This window comes from Hemicordylus capensis, chromosome 1 (genome assembly GCF_027244095.1).
Source record: "Hemicordylus capensis ecotype Gifberg chromosome 1, rHemCap1.1.pri, whole genome shotgun sequence".
NCBI lineage: Eukaryota > Metazoa > Chordata > Lepidosauria > Squamata > Cordylidae > Hemicordylus > Hemicordylus capensis.
In genome coordinates, this window is record NC_069657.1 from 258,056,263 (window position 1) to 258,077,268 (window position 21,006).

Consider the following 21,006-nt stretch of genomic DNA (forward strand, 5'->3'; position numbering starts at 1 on the left):
CAAGGTTGAGAACCCCTGAATCTAAAAGCCTGGGTGAACAAATTTGTCTCCAGTATGTCTTCAGTATGTGCGGGGTGGTGGTGGAGGTGCTTCTGATTACTCAGTGGAGAGGGGATGTTGGGCCATTAGAAAAATTCAAAAGCTACATGGGGCCAATGAAAACAACATACAAGCAAGCCCCACTGATGCAAGAGGGAAACAGCGTTCCCTCTCAAGGCGCCTCGACCACAACAGGTAGCTGGGTTTCAATCAACCAACCTTTGGCTGCAAACAATGAGCATGCAAGAACCAGCAGCCCTTCAAGTGGCGCCCACTGCCATACCTTTTCCTTCATGCCCCCGCACCGCATACAGTTTGAAGCTGTAAAGATAGGGAATAAGATAGCTGTAGGAAGATCTCAGCAGCACGTGGAGGCAAGGCACAAGAAGGGTCCCATGCCTCCGTGATACTCTTCCTCTTCCATGCCATGTGCAAAATTGAGGAAGTGAGTGCCTTGATTTCAGTTGGGGGGGGGGGTTGACTCCCAGTCAGGGACCGGCACTCAACCCTTCAGGGACCGGTAGCGGTCCAGGGACCGGTGGTTGAGAAACACTGCTCTAGCGCATGTGTTATTTTCATACCTAAGCAATTAAGATGTTCTTGTCTCCTCTCCTCCACTATCTTTTGTTCTCACTTTATTGACCTTATTTTCCTGTGTACTTCTGTCTGCATACTTACAATTACACACACACACACGAGCTTCTGTTAACTCTTTTTACATTGTGAGCCCTTTGGGGACAGGGAGCTATCTTATTTCTTTCTGTAAACCACTTTGGAAACTTTTGTTGAGAAGCGGTATATTATTTATTTATTTATTTATTTACACAGTCAGACAGGTGTTATTGATGGGTTTGTTTTATCCAGACATCGACTCCTTCCCAAGGACCTGGGATGGCTGAATTTTATTATCAATGTTGTTGCTGTTATTATAGATATCGTTGCAGAATATAGGCTGTTCCCAGTAAAGTTGCTTTTTGTAATTGGCTGATGGTGATTTCTGTGGCCCCTATGGTGTTGAGGTGCTCTCCAAGGTCTTTTGGATTTGCACCGAGGGTGCCAGTTACCACTGGGATTATTTTGGTCTTCTGCCACAGCCTTTCAATTTCAATTTGTAGATGTTTGCATTTTGTTCTTTTTTCTATTTCTTTTTCTTCTCTTCTGCTGCTATTACTACTACTACTACTACTACTACTACCACTACCACATTTATATTCCACTCTTCCTCCAAGGAGCCCAGAGTACTACATACTTGAGTTTCTCCTCACAACAACCCTGTGAAGTAGGTTGGGCTGAGAGAGAAGTGACTGGCCCAGAGTCACCCAGCTAGTATCATGGCTGAATGGGGATTTGAACTCGGGTCTCCCAGTCCTAGTCCAGCACTCAAAATAAGCCAGTTAGATTAAGATACAATGGTCCTCTGTCCTTTTGCACTAAAGGTCACATCTGGAGTTTTAATATGGATCCAAATACTCTTCCTATGTAGCCAACCAATAATTGTGCAAGGAGTAGGCTGCTTTCCTTTGTTCCATTTCATCCAACAGTTACTTTATGTGGAGTATCAATCTGATTTCAGCTAATTGCCTTGCTAGTGTGCAAAGAGTAATGCACAAGCTGTTCTACACTGCACTTGGATCTACCCATCTCAGAAAGGGATGCATTTGGTATTGTCAATAGATTAGGTCATAGGCAGGCGTACCAAGTTAAGAAATTGGCCTTACTCAAATGCCACACTGCCCTAGGGTGCAGATCCACTAGGATCCTGTCCTTATATTTCCTGCTGCTTCCCATAAGCCAAGCATGCGATAGCTATGCACAGAAGACAACTGATAAAATTCTGAACCTTTAACAAGTGATAATTCTATGACTTTTTGTATGATTGAAATTTGCCCCAATAAATCGTTGTGTAAGCCTGTAGCTCTTTGAATCCCAGCCAGTGGAAATCAACTTCCTAGTCTGAAATACCATAATAGCAGACATTGTGTTGTAGTGGTTAGAGTGCTGGACTAGGACCAGGGAAACCCGAGTTCAAATCCCCATTCAGCCAAATACTTGCTGGGTGACTCTGGGCCAGTCACTTCTCTCTCAGCCTAACCTACTTCCCAGGGTTGTTGTGAGGAGAAACTTAAGTATGTAGTACACCACTCTGGGCTCCTTGGAGGAAGAGCAGGATATAAATTGTAAATAAATAAATAAATAAATAAATAAATAGTTTCTGTCAGCTATGAGCAATATTTAGCTTTGTAAATAATTTAATTAGAAATTCATACAAGTTCAACCAGGGAGGAAGAAGATTTCATGGCAAAATGTTACTATGTGTTATCTGCAGCTGTCATTTATGGAAACTGATAGTGTGTGTGTGCATGTTACATCTAGTTTGCGTTTATACTAGCGTCTTAAGGATACTTGGTCAAGGTGATGTGTTTCACCTTGGCCAAGTATCCATAAGACACTAGTATAAACGCAAACTAGATTAAGGTTATGTTGCTTGGCCAAAGAAAGCTGGCTGAGTAAGATGGCAAACTTATCAGGATTGCCAGTTGAAGTTTATAATTTTAGGTGTTTTCAAGCGCAGTACTATGTGTTGGAGAAGTCTGGGTTCACCTACTATGTATATTATTAACTGGAAGATGCAGCCAATCCTGTTCCCTGATGGGTATACTGTTATACAACTTCTCTTTGCAGACATGTGTTGTCATTACTATTTCTTAAGTATACATGTAATTCACTGTACACGTACACTTTAAAAACTGTGTGTGAAGCAGCCTCCAGACTCTTCACCGATTTATTCCTGTAGCAATACAATCACAAGTGGTACAACAACAGTGCTATGTAGTCTGACCACAGTCACTATCAACATACAGCAGTGTCCAAACATCGCATATCGAATTCTAGAATGCACAGAACTACTATTGCAGTGAGGTTTAAGAAATTATTGTACACACTGTGGTCCCAACTCAAGTTCATGTTACCAGTTTAACACAAAGTAAAGTTGACTTACCATCACTTTGGGCCTGGGTCTTACTTTTGAGTTCTTCCCTCCATGTTGGGATATCTTTCAGAGGAACATAATCCCGTAAATATTCTTTACGTCTCTCCTCCAGTGTCATCTTCAACAAACGTTCTATTTAAAAAGCATATATTAGTATAATATAGCAATTATACTATAGATTACTAATACTAATGTTATGCAGTTTCCTTGAAGAAAGCATCACAGCTGCAGGACTGCACCCTTAGCTCCTGCTCCTTTTTCTACTGACATGACATGAATGTGACTGGGAATGGATTCACAGATTACAAGCAGATGTTCTTAATTGCAAGTTTACTTATGGAGTCCTATCCCAAAGCCCATATTCTGCAATATTCATGATTAAACCAAGAGTAGCCCTAAAGCATTTCTGTTGCACTAATCAAATCACCAGTGAGTATCTTAAATGCTGTATCCTAGATTTCCTTTCTAGTGCTTCTGTACAAAGAAGGCAACCAGCTGGAGCTTGTCACTTCCTTTACAACACTCTTTGGTTTTTGTGGCTACTTACTTCAGTTCCAAAAAGGAATTATTAGCACCAATCACTTCATGAAAGTGACCGATGGCATATATGTACTAATCAGTCCTACCACCACTCCCACTTACTGCCCCCATTTCATGGGGGTTCAGTTTACATTCAGCTCTCGAGCCATTTACTAGAGCAAGTGCCAATCAGATATCCGAGACATGCATCTGACCTGCCTCAGTAATGACAGCATTAAGTGCTAAGCCATTTGTATAGGCTTGGGATAGTGGTGGGTGTTATGCTGAAAATTGTACCAGGCTGAAGATGGGTTGAATTCTGCATTTCAGTGTACTATGCTTCAACAACTAAATGAATGGAAATCCCATGCTGGAATGGTTTTTATCCTCTCACTTTAAATCTGAATACAAGGTGAGTGGGGGTGGGTGGGAGTAGAGATTGTGCCTATTAGACTAACCCCCAGGCCTCCATGCATTTAGTCTAGCCTCTAGTCCTTCTCAGACATGGTTTGAACACAGAGCGGGGAGCAAGACCACATGTGCCCACCCTCCACACTCATTTTAAGACCAGAAAGAGACCCCACATTGTACATGCCCAGAGCTACTCCAAACAATTTAGTACCTTATTTTTCAGGTCTTGTGAACATCTGAAGGGTGTCTTCTTTAAGCAGTATATAGGGGGTTCTTTCAGACTTTATAATATAAGTGTTTTAATGACAGGCATGCATGATCCTGCTCCTCACATTAAGAATATTGATGTACTGTTTTTCAGACTACTTCCAAAGCAATTTACATAGCAAAAGGAATCAAGATAGTTTCTTGCACCCAACAGAACTCCTGATCTAACACATAGACACCAGCAGCTATTTGGAGAAAGATTATACTAAGATTCACCTTGGCTGCTCCGTGCAAAGACACTAGAGCCATCACTTTACGGTGCCTCTGCCTGGTTTGGAGAGGCTAAAGTAACATCTGAACAGAGCAATAAATGTGACTTATACACGTGTTCAGGGCTCTTCGCCCACAAGTTAATGCGTATTTTCTTCTTGGTTTGATGCAAGTGATTTGAGTGTATCTTCTTGATACACTCAAGCGGATTCAGCTACTTTGATCTCCATGGCAAACAAGTGCAACTGAACAATTTTGAGATTTAGAGCAGCAGTAATGTATAAGGAGAGTGAGGAGGATGACAGAGTCCAGGAACTATACATCCCTAAAAATTCAGTTTCCTCGGGATGTGATCAATGGGTGAGATTTTAATCGACAAGAGTAGAATGAACAGATTAATGCGCACATGTACTACAATCAACTTCAAAAAATATGAACTAAATCATGGACCAGTTCTACACTCAAAAGTCACCAGTAGCAAGCTGAGCTGCAGTGCCAGGGAGGCCTTCTTTACAAGGCTTCAACACTGAAGTCACCAGATACATTCCTAGTAGCAGATGGCAGCAGCATGACACTCTTCATATACTGGTGGACAATGCACATGCTGAGCAAACTTCTTACTTTATGACCAGTGCATTCAACTGGTGCCCTACAGAAGTCTCTCCAGTGGCTGCCCCAATACATGCATTAGTCCACAGACTGTCTACGTTTTTTAAGGATTCAGAGCACACAGCATAACTTAGCCAGATTAAAGTGACCCTTGCAGTTTGATTGTTGGTCAACAGGGCATCAGCCACCAATCAATTTCATACCAATATTCAGTTTTTTTAAAAACCTGCAGTAGAGAAATGCCTCAGAAGAACTATGCATCATGAACACCTCCAGTGACTGTTGCTGATGTCTGTCTTGTGTTTCTCTTTAGATTGTGAGCCCTTTGGGGACAGAGATCCATCTTATTTATTATTTCTCTGTGTAAACCGCTTTGAGCCATTTTTGGAATGGCGGGAAAGAAATCAAATAAAATAAACAAACAAACAACAAACAAAGCAGGTTTCTATCCCTAAGATTATAATAAAGTTAACTACAGTTAAACAGCAAGATTACCATTAACAAAATTATTTAATCATAATCAGCTTATCATAAGAAGGTTATAAAAACCATACCCCTATTTTCTGAAGTAGGTCCTAGAATCAGCTGACTGTATCTGGGTCCAGAACAGCATCAGAGTTACAAGGTGAACTCTTCTCACAATACAGTCTATTTAGCTTCTATAACCAGTTTTGCTCTTCATGGTCTGATGAAAGGGATTTTTTAAATTCCTATTTGCATTAGCTAGTAATGACTGAGAGGAAAACTTACAAGAACAATGTTTAGAGCCTGTCATTGTCTCATTTTAACCTGCGAGCATAGGTGTTCTTAACAACTATGTTTAACACTAGTTTGAAAAACTGAACCAAGTCTACTCCATTTTATCTTATGGACAGCTCTCATGTTAAAAGTTGAAATAATCCAATGAGCAAAATTAGATCAGTTTTACGCAGCTCCTTGGAAAGCTATGTGCAGAAGCAGATTCTCAGGCATTTAACCATGACAAAACTCCAGGCTAACAATTCAAGCAACACAATGCCATTTTTAGTGAACCCTGAACAGGCTGCACAACGTCAGCCTTCTAGCTGCTGTTGGTCTGCAGCTCCCACCATCCCCAACTATTGGCTACTGTGGCTGGGGATACTGCAAATTTTAGTCTGCCCCTCTGGCTGTTTAAGTTGTGCAGTCCTGACCTAAAGCAATGCACCTGTAGTAACTTCTTAGCACAGTAAAAGATGACCGTAAAAAAAAAATCAGCAATTCACAACACTGCAGATACTGCTTTGGGTAGAAGCAAATCTGATACAGTGAGCAGTGAGAAACAGAAAAACAAGTATTCTACAATGATTGTCTGTGCCTAGCTATGCCATCAAAGCCAGTATATAAAAATGTCTAAATGCCGACCTTTTCCACCACGAAGGCAGATTTACTATGAATAAGTCATAACAGGTATCTGCCAGGAACCTTCAACTATAAGCATTGCCAAGATATTTTCCTTCTACAACTGTCCCACTTCACCTTCATCAATGTTACTAAGGACTATAGTTAAACCCCCGCTAACTGGGCAAAGAGGCTCCTTTTTAACATGGTTATTCTCTTTCATTTAGCAGGGGGAGAGTAACTGGCCCTATCTACCCACCAGGACAGTACCTCAGGTGACTGTTGCTGGTGTCTATCTTATGTTTCTTTTTAGATTGTGAGTCCTTAGGGGGCAGGGAGCCATCGTGTGTGTGTGTGTGTGTGTGTGTGTGTGTGTGTGTGTGTGTGTTTCTCTCTCTCTGTAAACCACTTTGGAAACTTTTGTTGAAAAACAGTATATAAATTGTTGTTGTATTACTATAGTCAGCGTCAATCTAATTCAGTCATGACTAACATATCTCAATTCAATGGTACTTCGTCCTGATTAACTAGTATAGTATGTTGTCTATAATGTTCAGGTTAATACCGTTATTTTTTATTACAGTGCCAACTACATACTAAGTAAGAAGTTCATGCAGCAAGTCTTTTTCTAGCCAACTTGGAAGTATGTGCATTTCTTGTCATCCCAGTTGCCTACATTATTATTATTATTACATTTATATCCCACTCTCCTCCAAGGAGCCCAGAGCGGTGTGTACTACATACTTAAGTTTCTCCTCACAACAACCCCGTGAAGTAGGTTAGGCTGAGAGAGAAGTGACTGGCCCAGAATCAGCCAGCTAGTATCATGGCTGAATGGGGATTTGAACTCAGGTCTCCCCAGTCCCAGTCCAGCACTTTAACCACAACACCACGCTGGCTTTCACTATCTTCAGGCCAGTTAATGCTACAATCCAATTACACCAACAGCCTGAGTCTATGCAGGTTTACTGAGAAGCATGGTAGTATACATGTGAGGCATGTGGCTCCTTATCCAGAAAAAAATTAAAAACTTACAGATCGAGACTAGGCTGAGTACCTGAAGTGCAAAATGCAGTTTCCACTGCTGCATATGAGGCATTTTAAATATTCACAGATAAGCACACCCTTTACTTAAGCAGCATTCATACTATGAAGCTCAATGCCATTACTTACTCCTTCAACAGCTAATGTAATAAGTGGTTTGCTTATCTGAAATTTAACTACCTTTTAAAAATCTGCTAGTTATAGCAATGGCTCTGGAGTACTTTGCTTAGCATGGCTACCTGTTTCACTTAGTTATTTTTAAAAATAGCCTTAGTTATATTCCAACAAGCTCATAAGGCCTTCCCAGTTTTGCCTGTCTTTCCATATCTTCCAACTCATAGGTCTATTCATTCTATAATGAAGGAGCTTTGACTATGAAGTTACTATCTTCTTTTTTTCCTTTTCTTTTAAGAAGAAGGAGATAATACTTTGAGTTGAGACAATATTATACTGGTCAAAGCACACATTTCCAGTCCACAAAAGAAGTTGGTCCAAAAGCAATTATCACTCAATACACTTTCATTCTGTGGGGACAAACTATGGACCGGTTATTTAGGGACACACATTAAAATTCATTCCATAGTATTTTCATCAGCAGGACCACCAGGAGTGTTTACCTTTACCCATTTTCCTATTCTGTTTGTAGAATCCAAGTACAACATTTTGGTACTAGACAGGGAGAACCTGAAGTATTTGGTCAGCCTCTATAATAGTTACTTCAGTTTCCAGGGCTTAACAAACAGTACCAAGCAACCACTCCAACTTTTCCTTACTTGTGGTAGTCAGAAAGTGAAAGTATGGGGGGAGGGGGATTTCGTTTCTAAAGCAGCAGGTTTCAAAAAATTTAGTTCATTGCATCAGCTACCATACTGCACATCTTGTGTTTCTCTGGGGTTGTAAAAAAAATGAAGGAGAGAGAGATGACAATTAAATGTATCATTTTGCCTTTTATTGTAGGCACTGGAGGAAAACACACAGGCAAAGATGACTAGTAGAAAAGAAGAAAACAGAACTGATGAGAGAGCAACAACAGGAAAAAAAGTACACCCCCAGTGACATGAAGTAGAGCATACGCTCCAGTAAAACAAGGGGACCCAAACCATGTCAGGTGAAGAGAAGAGCACAGTTATGAGGATCCCACTGCAAGAGATGCAGTACAGTTATGTCAAATCAGGAAACGTTGACAAGGTCGCAGCACTGAAATAAATAATAACAATAATAATAAATATAGGGGAGCATGAGGGGCCTGGGCTCCTTGTTACTTAACCCTAACGTCCCCATATCATTTGCTCCTTCTCGGGGCTGCAGCAGAGGTCATGCCTTTTATTCTCTCCTGTTGTTCTCCCACTGGAAGAGCACTCAGTGTCCCGGGAAAAGCGGAGCACTGCCCCAGTCAAGAGCAGAGGAAAGGGAAGAGTAATTCAAGGATGGAGCAGAAGCAGGAAGAGAAGGGAAAGCAAGAGAAAAAGGGAGAGACGGGAAAGAGAGAGGGCGCAGGCGAGCAGAGGATCCTGGCTGCCCTGCCAAGGTAAGACGGAGGTAACAGGAAGGAGACCTTGTCCAGGAAAGGGAGAACCAGAGGCTGGCTACTAGTGCACCCAGATGGCCAAGGAGAGGCAGAGGCGGCGGCAGCAGCATCTCTTGCACTCATTGGCATCCTGAAGGAAGCGGCGGGGCGCTGTGGACGCCCTGAAATACCCCCGCTTGCTTGTGCAGAGGGAGGGCAGAGCGGGGCGCTGGAGCAGGGGAAAGGGGCCAGTACCTTTTTCTTCCCTCCAGACCTTTTTCCGCTTGTTACCAGGGTACATGGTGCTGTGGCTGGCGGCGGCTTTGAGCTGCAGGTTCCCCAGGCTCACAGGAGATGAAAGAAGCACGCTGGCCCGGCTGCGAGACTCGGACAACGACAGCGCCGCCGTGGAGGAGGAGGAGGCGGTGGCGCTGGGGGTGCTCCTGCTGTCTGTACCTCCGCCTCCTTCTCACTCCCCTCTGTTTGCAGCGCGCGTCAACTGGGTCACGCCTCGCTCTAACCCGACAGACACCCCCGCAGCGCCCGCCTCCTTCCCGGAGGCCCATTGGCTCCGCTAGCCGCCGCTCAGCGGCGCGCTCCACCCCCTGCTACCCGCTCCGCTCCCCGCCAGCCCCGGCGAACCGCGGCTATGGCTGGGTCCTGGAGAAGAGGGTTTTAAAGGGACAGGCAGGCAACGGCAGGGAAGCGGAGCGCCTTGACAGGCAGAAAGAGGAGGCTGGCTGTGGTGCCTGTCAGGAAAGCAAACAAAATAGTTGCGAGCGGAGAGGCCAGTAGACAGCTCTCTCTGCTGTTTGTGGGAGATGAGCATGCGCCCGCCGATCAAGCTGGAGTTGCAAGAAAGGGTGACAGCCCGATTCACCATTGCCTGGTTGCTCCGCTCGCTCGGGAGTAAGTGAGATTAATGGAGTACGTGGGCACGTGTGCCGGGCAAATAAATTAGACTTATTTCCAAACAGACATCGTTTGGGCTTTGACCGCGATAGTCCTTCATAACCGTCTTACAGCGGCTTTGTTTTCATCAAAGGCGGGCAATCTGCTCAACCCTGTCTGGAAGCTTCCTCTTCTGCATTTAGAAACCGCGCTCCCTAAGCCCAGTGGCGTTGTACTTGTGGGTACTTCCTTGGTGAAGGGCATGCAATCTCGGCGCAGGCATAGTCTTCATTACATTACATCGTTCGTTCCGAGACTGAGCAGCCTTCTGGTACAGTCTGCCAAACATTTAAAATGGAAAACTTTCACTTGAGAAACTGTCACTTGCTGGGGGACAGCTCCTGAACCATTTACAATGTATGCACTTTATCCTGACAGTCTGTGTGGCCACCTCTTCTTACCTTTAAGATTTCTTCCTTATTTAAAGACCCAAGTAACTCAAAACTTTGTTGTTGTTGTTTTTAAAAACAGACACACACACTTTTCTCACCCTTTCTCCAGAGTTCAGGGTAGCATACCTCTTCCCTCCGCCATACACACGTTTATCCTCACAAGAACTCTATGAGGGGGGTTAAGTTTATTTATTTATTCAATTTCTATACCGCCCTTCCAAAAATGGCTCAGGGCGGTTTACACCGAGAAATAACAAACAAATAAGATGGATCCCTGTCCCCAAAGGGCTCACAATCTAAAAAGAAACATAAGGTAGACACCAGCAAGTCACTTGAGAAATATACTGAAGTTGAGAAATATACTGGCCCATGCTCGCCCAGTGAGCTTTGTGGCTGGGAAGGGTGTGTCATTTTGCCTTCCCCCCCCCCTTTTTTTTTTTTAGTATTGCTTGTTAAATTCATTTATTGTGTTATATGTGTTTTGAAATGTATGTTGGCAGCAATGTGTGTCTGTCTGTGCTGGAGGTTGAGTGACAGCAGCAGAAGTGAGACCCCTGCAGGAGGGACAAGGAAGCTCGGCTTGGAATGCAGGAGGAAGCCAGGAGAGAGGTGACAGTTTAAAAAAAAAAAAAAAAGGGGCCAATTGGGTGACAGATTAACTCTGCTGCAACCTTGTCAGGGGGGTTCCAAGTGAAGAGTGGGGAGGTGAGTCAGAGGCTTTGAGAGAAAACGGTTCTTCTGATCAAGGGAGTTTCCTCTCCTGAAGAGAGAAGTGGGCTTGAGGTGGAGGCAGGCAGGGGTGAATGATCTGTTCTCCACTTGAAAGCCAAGGGGAAAGTTCAGGGGGAGAGCCCAAAAGCCCTCAAGAGGGAGGCCGTGTAGAAACTCTGTAACCAAGGAAGGCACCTTAACCCAATTGGAGACAGATTTAATATCTCTGTAAGCTATGACAACACTTTGAAACCTTTACGCTTATATACTCTGTCTCTAGAACACGCTTAAAGGACATTTGTTAAGCAATAAATCTTGTTATTTCGTTCTAGCAAGTACATTTTATTTCCTCTCCCACATCACCTGAAGAGAGACCCCCACCCACCCAGCCAACGCTACTACACAACAAGAGGAGGAAGAAGTGAGAGGCTGTCTCAGGCCCTGCCTAATCGGAGCTGAGTCGTGGCAGAATCCTCAAGTAGGGAGGACCCATCCTGTTGTGGCCGCTTCGATGGAACAGATTTCCTGAGGAAAGAAAACAAAGGTATTGAGGGAAAGCAAGTCCTTACATGAGACAACTCAGGGCATTTAAAAGAAGAAAAGTCCTGAGGAAAAATTTCCCCACAAAGTGCTGTGTAAAGTGGTAGGTGAAGTAATAGTATAAAGACACACCTTGCTTGAATTTCCAGTTAAAAAATCGAAGCCCTTTAAAGGAGATTGTTAGTAGTGGAGATGGCAGCCAGAGACTAAGATATGAATGCAGTGAGTTTAGTGAAGGAATGTGAGGGGGAAAATATTCCATGTGAAGGCTTAAGTGCAGAAGAAATTAAACTGCTCCTCACAAAATATGAATTTGCCAATGAAGAGGTTAGGATTCTGGAGCTTTCTCGATAGCCTGAGCATGAATAAACCCAGATCTTCCCCATCGGCATCTCCCTGGGTCGGCATCTACACTTGCAGCACAATAACTAAAATGGTAAAATGCTAAAGCTGAATGGAATGGTATGCACTACTTCAGACTGGCAGTGGTAAATCACAAGTAGAGATGTGCTCAAACCATGGTTTGAGCACTTTTAGGGAAATGGGACTGGGAAAAAGTAGAGCAGATCCTTACCTGCTCTCTGCCACCCCATGCAGCTTCCGCTGGGGCAGTGCACATCCCAATAACCCATGGCATCAGCACACACATGGCACCCATGCATGCACAGACACCATGTGCATGTTGGTGCCACACCAGGGGTTATTGGGATGCATGCTGCCCCAGCAGGAACAGGTATCTGCTCTCCTTTTTCTTAAATTTTCAAGTCCCATTTCCCTAAAAGTGCTCAAACCACAGTTTGTGCACATCCCTAATCACGTGTTTGTTTGTTTAGATAAGATGTGGGTATGTAGTTCTTTCTAATGTGAGCCCATACCCAATTCCAGTTCTCAACTTAACACTTCTGTCAGCTGGAGCTACACATGCAACAGTGATAGAATGGACTTTGCCACTGCAGACACAAGTGGGGAATATTTATTATATTTGAATGACCTCCTCCCTTTTGAAAACTCCCTGCAAACAGAAAACTAGTATATCTGGAGGGGAATCTCTAGTCTTTTCTATCTGCAGAAACTTTAACATAGAGAAGCATTCACAAATGTGATCCCCAACTTGTAATCTAAAGTGCTACAGTGTTGCACCACTTCATCATTCAGTATGTGTAGTTCCATACTCAGTAAGAACAGTACAAGGTTTAAAATGTGTTATTGGATTATTGTTAAACAAAAGTAAATTTGTTTATGTCAACATGGGCAAAAATATACCATTTACTATACACTCACTCAAATTTTGTGGAATCACGCAAAGTACTTACCACCCTTATGCCCACGTTCCCTTTCTGATTTTTTGTCCAACAACATTTTGGCAGTAGGCCTTAACCTGGCAGCTGTGTGTGCCTGTATATGTTCCTGGTACAGATAGTTGCCTTCTTTCCAAACCAAAGTGCACAGGCTTTTCAGAACAAAAGGCACATGTTTACTTTGCACCTACCCACCACCAGCCCCGGGGGCTCTTATACACTCATAATTTTTCCACCCACATGGAGGAGAGAGGTTTTCTGTCCTTGCCGTCTTCATTTGCACAACCAAACTCATTATGCTTCTCCAGACACAGGACCTAGAACTTCTCGCTCTCTAGTCGATTTCTCAGTGTGAGGTGAATCAACCTATATCTGTGCGCATGGCACTTCAGATTGCAGGTGGCGACTTACATGACTGAATGCTCCTCCCTACCAAATAAAAAATATTTTCAAATCTTTCCACATAGAAAACCATGTCAGAGAGAATGCTAGACTAGAACTCTTGTCCATGATATGTTAGTTTTCTATGTGCATGGGATTTTTTTTAAAAAAAGTATAGCGGAGCATTCAGTCATGTGAGTCTTACCTGCAGTCTGAAGGGGCACAGTCGAGACACTATGGACTACCTCAGAGATAACTCTCCCAAGCCCTAAGAGGGGAAAAGAAAAAAACCTTCAGAGTTCAGACTCCTCTTCAGATTTTATTTGCATTTATATCTCACTCTTCCTACAAGGAGCCCAGAGCAGTGTACATGGTTGTGTTTATCCTCACAACAACCCTGTCAGGTAGATTAGGCTGAGATAAGTGACTGGCCCGGAGTTATCCAGTGAGTTTTATGGCTGAATGGAGATTTGAACTTGGGTCTCCCCATTCTAATCCAACATTCTGACCATACTATTTATTTGTTATTTCTCTGTGTAAATCGCCCTGAGCCATTTTTGGAAGGGCAGTATAGAAATCGAATTAATAATAAATAATAACAATACTCCATGCAGGCTCTCACCACATAGTGGGTTTTGTTTTTTGTTTTGCAAACAAGTGCACACAAGTTCAACTTACAAAAATATTTCATTGGGAAGGGAAAGTGATACAGCTGTAGCCATACTATAAATTATTTCCACTTCCGCCTCACCCTGGGATGTCAGAAAGAAAAAGAAAGACACGTGAGTATGCTATACACATAAAATGTATGATACGCCAGCTGCACCCGTTTCTCAAGATCAATGACCTCAAAACAGTGGTACATCTGTTGGTAACCTCCAAACTTGACTTCTGTAATGCGCTCTACGTGGGGCTGCCTTTGTATATAGTCCGGAAACTTCAGTTGGTTCAGAATGCAGCAGCCAGCTTGGTCTCTGGGTCATCTCAGAGAGACCACATTACTCCTTTACTGATGGAGCTGCATTGGCTGCCAATAGGTTTCCTGACAAAATACAAAGTGCTAGTTAAAGCCCTAAACGGCATAGGCCCTGGGTATCTAAGAGAGTGTCTTCTTCACTACGAGCCACACAGCCACCAACTCCTTTGGTGGCTACACAGAGACTGGCCTTCTCGGCTGTTGCCAAGAGATTGTGGAATGCGCTCCCTACAGAGATACGATCCTCCTCATCTCTGGCAATTTTTAAAAAACACCTGAACGCCCATCTTTTCGCCCAAGCTTTCACAGCTTTTTAAAATTGCCTATTTTAATTTTATGGTTGATTTTAAACTGTTGATTTGTTTTAACTTTTATATGTGTTTTAATTGTTTTATGTTAACCGCCCAGAGACAAAAAGTGTGGGCAGTATATAAGTTTGATGAATTAAATAAATAAATAAAATAAAATAAGTCATGACGACCCACTCCACTGGATTTTTCAAGGTTTTAGCCACACTTGTTTTTAATGGCAGCACATTCTTAGTAATTACTATTACTATTTCCAGAGGAGAAGCTGCGTTTTTCTCTGTGTTAACGAAAACAAGCAAGAGTCCTCTTAAAGCACCTAAGGAATGTCAGGCGCCATCCTCGATTGCCATGGGGAGAGAGAGAGAGAGAGAGAGAGAGAGAAACTGTTCGTAGTTCCTCCTCGCTGCTCCGTGAGGCTTTAGCGGTCTCTCCGACAGCTTCAACGGTCGGCGACGCGCCCCGGCTGTGCATCAGGGAAATTCTGTGTTAATTGCTCTAAGTTGTGGACGCTGCTTCAACCCCTTCTCTCCATCCCATCTCCATCCCTATCCAAGGATACAAGGAAAAAACAAAAACCTTCCTTTCTCCCGCCGCTTTCGGAGCTCCGAATCTCATCCCCTCCTCCCGACCCGCACGCCAGAACACCACCAAGTCGCTGGCGCGGTCTTTTTCCGGGTCAGCAGAAGCCTGAGGACTCGGATTGGCTGACAGTTAGGAAAGCGGTTGCTAAGTAACCGCGTCAGGGCCGAACTCCGGGGCTGGAGGAGGGGAAGGAGGAGGAGGTGGCGGTGGGAGGGGCGGCGCCTGCTGTGTGCGCGAGGAAAAAAGGAAAAATCTCCTTTGCGGGATCTGCGAGGATGTGGGGGTAAACGATTGCGGGGCGTCGGGGTTTCTGTGCAGAACAGAACGAGCGTGGGGTGGGGGGAACTCTCAGCCATTGGCCCCTACCGCCTCGGGGGAATCCCAGCAGCGAAGGAATTAAGAGCAGCAAAGGATCTGAGATGGAGATTCCGCTTGTAGCGCTGGTTTTGATGTCTCTTTGGCTCATAGGGCATAGTAGGTATCTCGTATTCTGTTTCTTTCTTTCAAAGTGAAACACCCTCGAAAGACATCCTTCCAATCCTTTCCCTTGCCTTCTCTTCCCTGTAATATAGACACAGGCATTGATGCAAACAAAAACCTCACCACCCACCAACCTGCTTCTATGTCACATAAGCAACCTTTCAGGATTTTGTTATTCCATCAGCCATGTAGGATTTCATTTGGGGGATGGGGATTAAATCGGTAACAGATTCTGCAAACTGACCCTGCTTCAAAAGTCACAATGTTTCCGCAGTGTACACAAACACAGAGCAAAGACACATGAAATTCTCGCATGTAATAGTCCACCTTTGACTTGCATGCCTATGAAGCAGATTTAGAAGTATGCCAATGGGTGTGGCGTTTGGTCTGAGTCAGGGATGTGTGTAAAGTTTATTTCAGTTGTTTTTCACCTTAGATGTTACTTTGGTTTGTAGATGTGTACCGTACTTCTATTTCCACTGCCACCAATTATACTGTGAAGCTTCTGTAACTCTGTTGTTTTCTTTACCCTGATAACATTGCTTTGCAGACGTGAGAAAGAAATCTCTCTGTCAGATGTGCTTTAAAACAAAACAAGAAGCATATTTATTTAAATATGTTATCTGAGGTTTGTTTTGCTATTAATTAGTAGGGCTGAAATCTTGCTTGGTTACAAAGTTGATTTGAACTTCTCACTTGATTACTTTACACACAATATTTTTTTTTATTGTTAGATTTATATGCCACTTTTAATAAAATTATTCCAAGGTGGGATAATTAATTAATATATAAGGCTTTTCACCTCTGAATCCAGTTCCCTCCCAGAACTCTACTTCACAACCTACTCTTTATTATAGATTTTCCTAATAATCAAGTCCTTTATTTTTTAGATGTTTTATCCTTTGAATCTCAGAACAACTCCGCTTTGTGACTGTTCCTACCCAGACCCAAATCCCCATTCTAACTGAACTTCACTTCCAACTTCTAACTGTCACTCTCTATCTCTTATGACTGACAACTCCAAAAAGTTCTAAGACAATTTGCATAAAAGTAGTCCCGCACCTTTTCATCACAGTGGTACTATCAACATGAGTTGCTTTAAGCACAAAGTCATCAGCTATCTTAGACTGAATACCCATGATAGCTTTCCAGAAATTTGGAGGTAGTATTATGGAGCCATAATTGCCATTAGTAACTTATTCACTTTTTTCAGTCTTTTAGTAACACTGCAGCAGGCTTGGACTGGCCCACAGGGCAACAGGACATATTCCCGGTATGCACCACCCACGGTGTGCCCCTGTGCCCCATCACACTCAGCAGCAGTGAATACTCCCACCTTTAATTACCCATTCTACTCAAAACCCGGCGCCCTCCACACATACATTCCACCACCCTCTCAGTGTTCCCAGTCCAGCCCTGAACTGCAGGCTAACACTGCAGAGCTAAATATACAATCCGGTTCAGTGGAAAGCATGTTGGCATGGAGCCTGTGATATACAAGTTTAAACCTATGCTAATACACAGGCTTCCAGTGAATGACTGTTGGCAAGCCATTCTCTTAGCCTCCATTTTGAAATCTGAAACATGCTTCATCTAACTTTGCAAGTTGTATCATTCTCACTTCAAGATGTACCTTGGGAAAGCCAAAACTAGTCCTCAGAAGTATAGCCAGCATTGTTGTGTCAGATGTACATACATTGTAGTTTAACAGTCATGTGCCTGTTGGATAGTATTTATGCAGCAAAATCATCCTCAATAACAAAACTGCAATAAAGCAACTGTAACACCATTTACAGCAACATGAACATTGTTCAGTTACTAGTTCAAAATCCAGCATATCACCATTTAAAACAACTACACAGCAGCATATAAATTATCTCCCCAATCAGTTAAAAGAACAGCAATCTGCCTTGCCCAGTGAATACTTGGTTAAATTCAAATGTTTTGTCCAATTTCCAGAAGGTGAGGACAGAGCTGGCCTGGCAAGCTTTCCTGAGGAGGGAGTTCTAAAGAGATCCTGCCATTGTTTAAATGGCTGCTTGTCTCCATCACTCTGATCTTGGATTAAGAAGAGATTAGAAGCAGGGCCTCGTCTGAAGGGGATGCTGAGTAACACAATTCCACCCTATCTAGCTAGAGCAACTGATAATTTATTAAAGTTTGATGATGATAGGATGGTGCTTCATCTACGTGAACATTCATTTGATCTTTCAGTGTAATCAAAGAAAAAGGAAAAAAATCAAGGGAACCCTTCCTTTAAGCTATTATTTTGTTTGCTTGCTTGCTTGTGTTATTTATTTCATGTATATACCACCCATCCAAAAATAGCTCAGTGTAGTTCACTATCAAAAATAAAACCAGTTAAAATATTAACATAAAACATAAAATCAAACTATTTAAAATGTTAACACAAGACTCATTTAAAAACCATTAAAACCACTTAAATAATATTAAAAGCCAAGCTGGAAAAGTAGTTATTTATGGTTCTCTTTAAAGCATCCAGGGTCAGGGACCTTGGAGAAGCTGCTGCCAGTCTGTGTTGACAATACTGAGCTAGATAGACCAATGGTCTGACTCAGTATATGGCAGCTTCCTATGTTCCTATGATATACCTCTTATTCCCACACAGGGAGTGCATTCTACAACCTAGGCATTGCCATTCAGAAAACATTTTTAAGTTGCCCCCTTGGAAAGTTGTTTTGTAACTCACCTAACAAATTCACCAGTCTGTTATGCAGTTGTGGCTGTAATTATGAATGTCTACAATGGATCAAGAAGGTTCACCCCTCTACTTCTGGAGTGAGGCTCACTCTTCAAGTGAGGGGTGCTGGATCAAGGCTAGTGCTAAGTAGGAAGTTTCTCCTGCTGCTCAACATCATAAGACTATTAAGAACTATTAAGAATTCACTAGTATAAGAATATTAGTGAATATTCCAGCCTTGAAGATAAGTGCAAAACATTTACTATGCCATAAAAATGATGCAGATAGACACACTAATGGATTTTTTATAAACTAAGAAGCTTGCAGGCTAGCAGTAGCAAACTATTAGCCATCCCTTTGCTTATGCAGGGAAGTGCTGGGGGGCTAGTTCTTTGGGGGATGGAGAGATTAGGATTGGGGGTGCATGCAGAGGGGGTAGCTGAGGGGTCCTGAGGCAGGGTATGGGGTTCCTGCCCCCATAAGCAAAAGGAGGCACCTCTTCCCGTCGCCTCCTCCCGCTGCTGCTGCCTCCTCCTCTCTCTTCTCTAGCTCCAAGGCCAAGTGGTGGCTCCCTCCGTCCCTGCAGGCAAGTAAGCTGCAGCTGCGGCCAGCCCCACTCTGGGTAGGTAAACAGCTGGGGGGGCCCCTGGGCAGTGGGGGTGAGCAGCTGTGAGGGAGGGAGCCAGCCAGCCAGGCTCCAATGGGGTGGTGCAGAAAAACGGGAGGGAGAGGAAGAGAGATCGAATGGGGAGTTTGGAAACTAGCACACAGAGGCTCTGTGTGCAAGTTAATCTAGTAACATCTATTTCATTAAACTTTTAATATTCCTGATTCCACTCCACTGCCTTGTCATTGCATACCACAACTCTTTCCCTTGGATTCTACATCATGCACACATGAACACATTTTATGCATACACACAGAGCTCTTCACATCTTTGTAATAGAATGGATATGGTCAAGTTGACCTAGCTTATTCACATGAGAGAAGGATAATTTTTTAAAATGAGAATACTGTATTGTTTAAAGAGGGGATACTTTTTATATTATTATTGGAATAATGTGTACACATTGTAACGTGATAAATTATGTACTGGCTTCGGTTTAAGCTTTAAATTGAAAATAAATATCCTTTTCTACAAACATAATGAGCTCCACTTGTTTACTGGAATCCATTAAACATTAATGTTTAATAGGCATACATCTTTAATTATAGATAATTCCATCCTCTAATAAAAATTACAAACTTGTGTCACAGTATGACCTAAATACTGAAACACAACTCAAGAGCAATTAAGCACAGCCCACTGCCAGTAGTATACCCTATTATATTGTTTTTACAGACTTAATTCTTGCCTGGTTGAATAACATGTTTTCCTAGGTAAAAGTTTAAAAACAGCAACCACCATGTAAACTATGGACACAATCATTTCTAGAAAAATATTTCTGGAGTAGCAGCACCATAATGTACTACACAATCTGAGTTATGCAGATATTAAGAAAAATTACTGTGTAATTAAGCAACAATTTAAAAATAAAAATGGGCAAAATCCAACTAAAGTTAAAACATATTTAAGTCCTATGAACATCAGTGTAACCATGAACCACATGCTCAGCTGCCTGCCATTTGAATCAATCAGCCTTAAAACTGCTTAGCTTTCAGTGAATTGTACCTAATATTATTTGGGATGTGAAATACTTCTGAAATGGCTATATTTGAATTTGCCATTTGGTGACATGCCATGTAAATTTAGTTTGCCTATATCTACAAACAATGCTGTGTATATATGCAGCAAGGGGTTTCTTTTCTTTTTTTTAAGAAACTGTGGTCAATAGGACTTATTTCATATAATATATTTAACATCACGTTGTAAATCTTTATGTCAGATAGTCTTAAATATGGATGTTTGTGAATCCATGCTAAATCTTGAGAAATGCTAGATTTACTGGAAATATATAGTGGGATCAGGACACCACTGAAACAAAGATGGACAGGAGTGTACCCATTCTGAACTGATAACAGAAATTTAATCCGCAGTGCAAATTAAAGTTTATGAATAAGTTAGTAGAATAGCAATACCTAATTGGTAATGCTGCTTTTCATTTTACTTGTGAAACAATACCATATTTTATGTCAGCCAACATAAAAGAAGTTCATTTTGTACAAAGTAAGAGACCATAGTTTGTAATTAGCTTCCAGATGTTTCTCAGGCACATCCACAGAAAGGAGCTATCCACGTTGACCATGTAAGTAGGTGCTTATGAGAAATTAAACATCATAAAATCTAAATGCCTGTGACAGAAGTGGTAGGCCCATACCTTTACAATGAAATTGCATCAGTTAGGATACAGTGTAGCCAGCTACTAGAGCAGGCAGGCAACGGGCAGGGAAGAATGGATTGTGTATGTAATGCATATATAAATATATACCCACATACCTTCATAATGTTACTATTACTGCTGTAATTTTACTTAAACCCCGCCCCCCACACACACACTAATTGTAACCCATTTTGAGAATGATGGTTTGGCTATACATTCACCACACACATAAATAAATAACTGCTTTTCCCATTCCTGCACTGATGCAAGTCCTCCTTTTATCCTTTCTGACTAGCTATGTCTGCTATGAGGACTAATGGTCTTGAAAACATAGATACATAGTTCAGCTCTGGATCACAACCCACTAATTAGTGTCCAACACTGATGTATGCCATGAATGATTATAAAAAC

General features: G+C 42.4%; 2 protein-coding genes and 1 long non-coding RNA gene across 17 annotated transcripts in view; 1 reads left to right on the plus strand and 2 right to left on the minus strand.

Annotated features, from left to right (window-relative positions):
• MACROD2 (mono-ADP ribosylhydrolase 2) overlaps positions 1-9,589 on the minus strand; it is a 1,527,488-nt gene extending 1,517,899 nt beyond the window's left edge. For 3 of the 4 annotated variants that reach the window (XM_053284588.1, XM_053284587.1, XM_053284586.1), the window contains exons 1-2: positions 9,210-9,589; positions 3,038-3,160 (exon numbers count right to left, since the gene is read on the minus strand). In XM_053284588.1, coding sequence (XP_053140563.1) covers positions 3,038-3,160; positions 9,210-9,255 — 169 coding nt within the window. In that variant the 5' untranslated portion in view covers positions 9,256-9,589. The remainder of the gene's footprint in view (positions 1-3,037; positions 3,161-9,209) is intronic. The other variant, XM_053284585.1, reaches the window with a different exon arrangement.
• A 1,808-nt stretch (positions 9,590-11,397) lies between these two features.
• Positions 11,398-15,228, minus strand: LOC128339997 (uncharacterized). The gene is made up of 3 exons (XR_008313388.1): positions 14,828-15,228; positions 13,906-13,979; positions 11,398-11,533 (listed from the first exon to the last, which is right to left on the minus strand). It is a non-coding gene; the product is annotated as an uncharacterized LOC128339997 (long non-coding RNA).
• Positions 11,420-21,006, plus strand: part of SEL1L2 (SEL1L2 adaptor subunit of ERAD E3 ligase) — a 106,571-nt gene continuing 96,984 nt past the window's right edge. For 4 of the 12 annotated variants that reach the window (XM_053284576.1, XM_053284582.1, XM_053284577.1 and 1 more), the window contains exon 1: positions 11,420-11,552. Coding sequence is in view for 6 of the 12 variants with exons in the window: in XM_053284579.1 (XP_053140554.1) it covers positions 15,513-15,567 (55 nt within the window). In the remaining 6 variants the exon portion in view is untranslated. Of the gene's footprint in view, positions 11,553-15,318; positions 15,568-21,006 lie in introns of those variants that run through there. The other 8 variants (XM_053284572.1, XM_053284573.1, XM_053284575.1 and 5 more) reach the window with 6 other exon arrangements.